Source organism: Fulmarus glacialis, unplaced genomic scaffold (assembly GCF_000690835.1).
Source record: "Fulmarus glacialis isolate BGI_N327 unplaced genomic scaffold, ASM69083v1 scaffold45729, whole genome shotgun sequence".
In the NCBI taxonomy this organism is placed as follows: domain Eukaryota; kingdom Metazoa; phylum Chordata; class Aves; order Procellariiformes; family Procellariidae; genus Fulmarus; species Fulmarus glacialis.
In genome coordinates this window covers 1-6,747 of record NW_009234759.1, presented here as the reverse complement: position 1 = coordinate 6,747, position 6,747 = coordinate 1, and the positions used below count along the sequence as shown (strand labels likewise).

The following is a 6,747-nucleotide window of genomic DNA, read 5'->3' as shown; positions in this document are numbered from 1 at the left end:
TTTTTTTTTTTTTTTTTTTAAACAGACCACTACATGGCAAAATTAACCATCCTACTGTGGCCATCTCTCCGTTGCAGTGTTAAGGCTCGTGGATTAACTTTAACACAAGGGAATGAGGGTCCATCAAACACGAAGAACCTTTCTAGCTAGTTAAGATGGCTATTGGAAAGGAGTCATCATAAGAAACGCTAATGGGATGAATCCCAGCAACTGTTAACTCAGCCATGGACGGTGCAGTGGGATATTCCCTGCGGCTTCCTCCGAGTTTCCCTGACGCAGGACCTTAAAACCCCACGAACCCACCCGTGCTGTGCGGCCGCCGCCGGCTCTGGGCACCCGCTCCGCCGCAGCGCAGCCCGGGCTCTCCAGGGGCATCCTCCCCTCTCCCGGTACGCTCATTTCGGCTGCCTCCGCTTTCAGGTTGAAGCAACTCCTTTGCTACAGTGCCACCGTCAGGCCGCGGTTCCGGTGCTCTGGCCAGGAGCCTACCCACGCGTGGGGGGCGAGGGGGACAGTGCCCGCGGCGCTGCGAGACCCTGCTGCTGTGCGGGCAACGTGCCCCTGCAGTTCCCGAGGTAAAAGCTCTCTTTTTGCTTAAACTTGGTAGCAGTTCGTCTGAGGTGTTGCGCTCGGTGGTTCCCCTGCCTGTATGATTCAAGGCTGGGTCTGGGCTGGCGATAATTTTGTTAGTTAGGAGTGCAGTGTGCGGAGGAAAACCCTCCTAGAGAAATCCTGCCACTGTACAGCTAAAGCTGGAATGGAAATAGTGTGCATGGAAGGGGGTAGTCATGCACGAGAAGTGGACTGGCAAAATGAGGCAGTATGTGTCTCCTTCACCGGTTTCTCTGATTAGCGCCCTGGGGGTCAGCAGTGCTTTCCATGTACTTGCCACCAGTTTCTAAAGAGCTACCATTTCCTGTCGTGAAACAATAGTAGCTCTGAGGCTAAATCAGTGAGCAGGAGCTGAGATACACTTTCTGAGCAAGAACGTGGTCCAAAATCTGTTTATCTTCCCTCAGGCACAACTTCTATTTCCATGGATGTGCTGTTCCTACTGCCAGCTGCTACCTCTGTCCATCGCAATTTCATTATACGCTTCCGCGTGCACTTCTAATTCTTGCGTTGCCGAATGCTCTTAAAGCAGCTACAGTGCTCATCATGCCATGATGGCTGAATGGTTATACTACTTTATATGCAGCCTGTAAAGGACTCCTCTTTACTCGATGAGAATGAGCTACATAAAATACAAGCTATACTAGACTTGTTACTATTAATTTCAGCATCCCTCACCTAAAATGATTCTAGATCAGAGGTTTCAAATAAACCCGCTCTAACTGATTGCCAACGCAATTCTTCACAGGAGTGGGAGATGAGAATATCTCTTCACACCTGTGTGCACACTGGTAGTTGACATTTGATTTTGTTTGTCCTGCAGGGAAAATAAGAGTCAATGCTGAATGGCTGGTGGCCATTTTCTATGCAGCCCTGAACAGCAGCACGTGGCAGAGCCTGCCTCACCAGAGGCACTGAAGTTACTCAATGACCTCTGTTTTCCTGAACGCTGCCCCATCTGTGCAGAGCAGAAAACTTCCTGCCCACAGTTTGTGTGCAAGAGTTTTGTCAGCAAAGGTTTTGCCTCTTCAGTGACTCCAGAGGAGTAAGTAAAGGGTTGAATGCTGAGGTGCTGCTTGTCCAGGCTTCCTCTTTGCTCTGAAACTTGCCTCATCCCACAGCTGAAGCATGACCTGTCTTGTTGGGTTAGAAAGTGCTGAACTGTGTGTTGCCCTTAGGACCACATACCTGCCAGGGAAGATTGCCTTAGATGATGTATTAGCAATAAAAGACCTGGGCTATCATCCCCAAGTTATTTTGTCCCTGGCTCCTGTTTGGCTGCTTACCAGGGTTGTCTGAAGCCACTGATCGGGACTGGGGCATTGGATGCAGAAAAAAAATTTCCTATGGGAATATCTAGAGAGGACAGTTCTTATGGGTAATGAATTTACGATAGTTCATGGACTAGACTATTGAGGATGTTAAGTCAGGAGAACACTGCTTGAGGGAAAGGACTCCTGCTTGTGCAGGATTTTCTAGAGCCATTAGGCTCAGTTTTGCTCCGCATGGCAGAGTAATGCCTGGAACACTTTAGATTCAAGTCTCTGAGTCTTACTGTTTCTCAAAGACCCAAGAAAGAGTAGTCAGACATTGAAGAAAACCATTATTTGTTAAATTACTAGCAAGCTGTTTCAGACTGTTATTGCCCATAAATGTTTCCACTTGTTTTCTCTTTCCAGAACCTTCCCCTGGTTTGACCTGACAGCTGCACAACTGAGAGAGTCTCGCTTTAGCCAGTTGCTAGAAAAAAGTGAGCTTGTCCAGTGCCATCTTGCTCTGCTATACCAGGCATCCTTTGGAGACTGGCCTACAAAGCAATGTGGGCTGATCAGCAGCAAGACATCTCTTACTTCAGCTGTAGTGGGGCCTGGTGTGACGTTGGATGACAAGTCTCCATTCTCCACAGCTGCTTCTGACATTTTGTCAGAAATTCCAGAGGAAACTGCTGACTATTATTCTAAATCCTTGTGAACTGTAACAAAGCCCACGGCAGAATGCTTTGCTGAGATCTCATTCCAGCCCTTTCACGGGACTGAGGGGTGCAAGAACCAGCACTGTTCACTCTTGGATTCTTTAAAATATTCCAGCCAATAACCCTATGTACACATTTGCTTCCAGAAGTTTCACTCTAGACTGCTCAGCAAACTTCCTTCTCCCTGGCTGCCTGTGTCTTGCTTTATTTTAGTCTGAATTTGCTTATTACATAGTCACCTTGGCCTATGAACTGCTTCAGTTTCCCTGGGTTTCTGTTGCAGTTTCAATAGAAAATGGAATTACAAAACCAAATTACTGTTATTTTGTAGTGTAGCAGCTACAGCTTTGGTGTAAATAACTAAACAGGATTGGGCCCAGTCTTTTTTTTTTTTTTTTTTTTTTTAAATTTTTCCATGGGGGATCTCAAGGAAGCTGTTGATACCAGACAAAATAGTAATGATTTAGTCAGGAGCACTCTTTCTGTTGAGCCAGGCTTTAATCAGCACATATTCATGCTTCCTTGCTGGTGATAATGCACACCACCACCATAGATTATGTGATACTTCTTTCAAGGAAAAAGGAGGTAACTGGATATTCTGTCCAAATCCACCCAGGACAAAGCATTTTTTTATCCCCTAAATTCTCTAGTTCAGCTTACAGTATTCTCTTATACTTCCTGCCGTCATCTACCATGTGTTTCAGTACTGTTTACTATGAGAAACCACTGACTGATTTTGCCTCACAGGAAATAATTTCTGTGGTGAGGCCATGGATTAGTTGTGCATGTTATAACTAGGCCCCTTGCTTAATTACAACTGCCGACAGCAGTTGGCACCACACATGTATACCAGTTATTGTATATGCCATTTATCTTACATCTGGGCTTTGCAGTGAGCCCAGTCTGCAGACACTAAAGCCTGGGAGAAATCTATTCACTTGAGCTGCGGGGAAGTTGTTATCTATCACTGGTAATTAAAATATGTCTATGATTGTTTTTTGGTCGTTTTAATCAACTGTGAAGCAGAAGTGAAAGACAGTGGTACAGTCTGATTTATAGCTTCACTTAGTTCATGGAAACGAAGGATTGCAGAAAAGAGCCAATGTGGGGATGTGTTTGCTGTCATCAAATGGCTAAGAGCTGCAATGGCCTCTTCTATAATCAGGACAAGGTGGAACTATACCTCCTTGGACAAACTGCAAGGTAATAAGGGTATATTTTGCTGTCCCTGTTGGGTTTCTTACAAAGGTGGAAGTGCAGTGTGAGTCTCTCTAATCCTGCCTCTGGGCCCGCTGCGATACAGGGAGAGCATCTGCTTCTACCCCAGCGTGGGTTGCAAAGGAGGAACTGTAGTATAGGGCTCCAGCCCCGCTTCTTGGATAAACTGTGAGAAAGTGAGGGCATCTGCTTTCTTTCCTGATCGGGACTTTTGCTCCAGGAAGAGACCCATGTTGTCTCTGTATGGGAGGGCAATGGATCTGTTGAAGAGAGGCTCCTCAATCCCCAGCAACTCTCGCACGTGTCGTGAAATCTGCTGAAATACAAGACAAAATACCAGAAATTCTCATTTCACAGGGCAACAGCTAATACCATTCATTCTGTGTCAGAACAGCAGGAAAAAGAACTGAATTTCTGAATTTTGGAACAGTTTCACACTGGAAGTTGCAACTCTAGGAATCTGAACCCATGAGCCCCGTGTGATATTGTAAAAGCTGAGCAGGCCGCTCATTCTCCAGATTTACTGTGGGGGATGGCATCACATCTGGCCTCTTAGTGGCATAAATAGCTCTGCTTTCCTCTTTGCACTTGCAGAACAAACAAGTTATGGGCGAATGAGCTGGAGTCTCTTCTGCCTAATGCAAAAACATTGCTGTTTGCTAAGTTACATTGTCAACAACAGAGTCTATACACAGAAGAGGTGTAAAAACTAATTAAACCAATATGCCATACTGCTCATTAAGAAAATGATGGGTAACTGGCTGGCTGAGTCAGCTGGATCTGGAACTGTCAGTGAACAGAGCCCTGCCATTATTTTTGAAGCCACTTCTGAGAATGTAACCTTTTGATTTGACTGAAGCTTCGAAATATAATTCACAAGGTTTTACTGATCTTTCACAGCATTTCCTCAAAACATTCCCCCAGCTTTGTCTTGACTCTGAAGAGCAGTACCCTACTTTGTGTGATACCAAAAGAAGACCAGACTAGTATCTTCAGTGGTTTTGAGATTTAAAATACCAGTACAGTGGAATTAAAACCAGCAGTAACTTCACTTGTCCATGCTGCGTAGCTTCTACATAATTCACTGTGTAGTTCTCTACCAAACTGCCATTTCCCCTAAATTGCAAAAAGTTTCTATCTCACTGAGCTGATGCTATCATGTTTATTTCTATAGTAACTATCTCATTTTCGGCTGTTCACAGCCTTTCATTGATATTTCTTGTTGGGAAGCTGATGTGCCCAGGATTATGGCGTTAACTTTGTGCCTGCTCTAGTACAACTTCCTGAAAGACCCAAAGGGCCACATCCTGCTCAGAGCTCTGCACTCTTGGAATCTATCAGAGTAAAGTTCTCTAAAACACAAATAACTACTAGGATAGGACATGATCTTCAAGAACATCTAGGTTCCACTGAAGTCTGTGAGATGTTCCCAATTCACTTGCAAGCTTTGGAAAACATTACAGAAAACATTACAGTCTCATTTCCAAGCTTGCTGCAGTATGCTGGCTATCGCTTACCCCAGCCCTGAGGAATTTCAGTTTCTACAGGAGGAAGAATGGGTTACAGTTGATATCTCTAACCCGTGGTTTAGGGTTTCTCAGCAGTTAAACTACCACCGTACATAATCCCTATATCCCAATGCGAGGGTGAGGCTTACAAAGCCTATAAAATTCTTGCCATCTTTGGTAAGTGCAAATGACTACAAAGGCTGTATCTGCTTGTACCAGAAATACTCCCGAAGGGCTGCTGTCTGAAAAACTAAGCGTTGTAATTTGATGCCTTCTCCTCCGACCAACAGGCAAAGGCACACTAGTCAATGTTTTTGGTGGCATATTTCATTTCAAACAAACAGTTAAGATTGTGCAGCCAGACAGAACTGTGGTGAAATTGCTTTTTGGTGCTCTGGAATAAAACAAACAGTGTTCATACTCTAGTCGTTGGAGCATAAAGATTTTTCCCTCTTCCTGCTTATTTGAACTTCTCTACCTTGTGTCCTCTGGGGAAAGCAACTTTAAATCATGATGCGAAACAAACGATTTGGCTCTGTAAATGCAGCCCTGAGTCCCTCTGTGGTTTCCATTAGGGAGGGGAAGGAGGGTAATGAAATTTAAGTCAACTTGCTTGTTTCTGAACCTTCAGGAAGCTTTGAAAGGCCAGACTGTAGCCTTGAACTTCAGTCTCGTTAGCTTAACTATCAGTGTTTGTTAAAGAAAACATGTAGGTTTGAAAGGAAAATGACCAGACAATTACATGTTTATAAAATGAGGAAGAAACAGAGATGCTGTTTGTGTTCAGCAAAGTGTAAACCAGGAAGTAATAACGAATTGCCCTTTTGATGCTTGAGATCGGTGGCTCAATTGCTGCAGGTTAAATCTGCCTAGATTTTTAGAAGTTCTACAAATTAGTAAGTGGAAAATTACTGAAAAGAAATTCTGAGGGATATCTAAGAAAGGCGTGTGCATCTTGCTAAGCAACTTCATGGGGCAAGAGGAACAACACAGGCTTAAAGAAAGGCTAAGCACTTCTGATGCACTTATGATGTCCCAGAGAGGAAGCCTGCGACCTCCAGCCATATAAGGATTTATACCTGAAAAGACTCGAGAAATATAACTGTTTGGCTGAGCAAATTTGGTTGTCCAGTTTCAGGCTCACTGTTTGAATACGCAATCCGCCTGGGCAGACAGGCTATCGTCCAGCTTGCTTGCAAGCAGAAAGGGTCAGAGCTGGGCTCCGAGGGGCTGAGAAGGGAGCTCCGGGAACCGCAGCCGGCCGCACCTGCACGTGGTCGAAGTCCGTGACGCCCATGGCGGGCAGGCTGGAGCAGTTCGTGAGGATGAGGCGGCGGCCGGTGATGCCGTTGGCCCTGAAGCACTCCTGGGCAGGGAAGCGGAGGGAAAGGCGGGTGGGCGGCGAGCAGCGGATCGCCCTCGGCCACTACAGCCCCC

General features: G+C 45.4%; 1 protein-coding gene across 1 annotated transcript in view; it reads left to right on the top strand.

Moving 5' to 3' along the window:
• The window catches only part of NOXRED1 (NADP-dependent oxidoreductase domain containing 1), a 6,181-nt gene extending 3,598 nt beyond the window's left edge, over window positions 1–2,583 (top strand). The window contains 4 exon segments of the mRNA XM_009585736.1: window positions 421–575; window positions 1,436–1,519; window positions 1,522–1,657; window positions 2,292–2,583. Of these exon segments, the coding sequence (XP_009584031.1) occupies window positions 421–575; window positions 1,436–1,519; window positions 1,522–1,657; window positions 2,292–2,583 (667 nt within the window).
• Window positions 2,584–6,747: the final 4,164 nt, after the last annotated feature.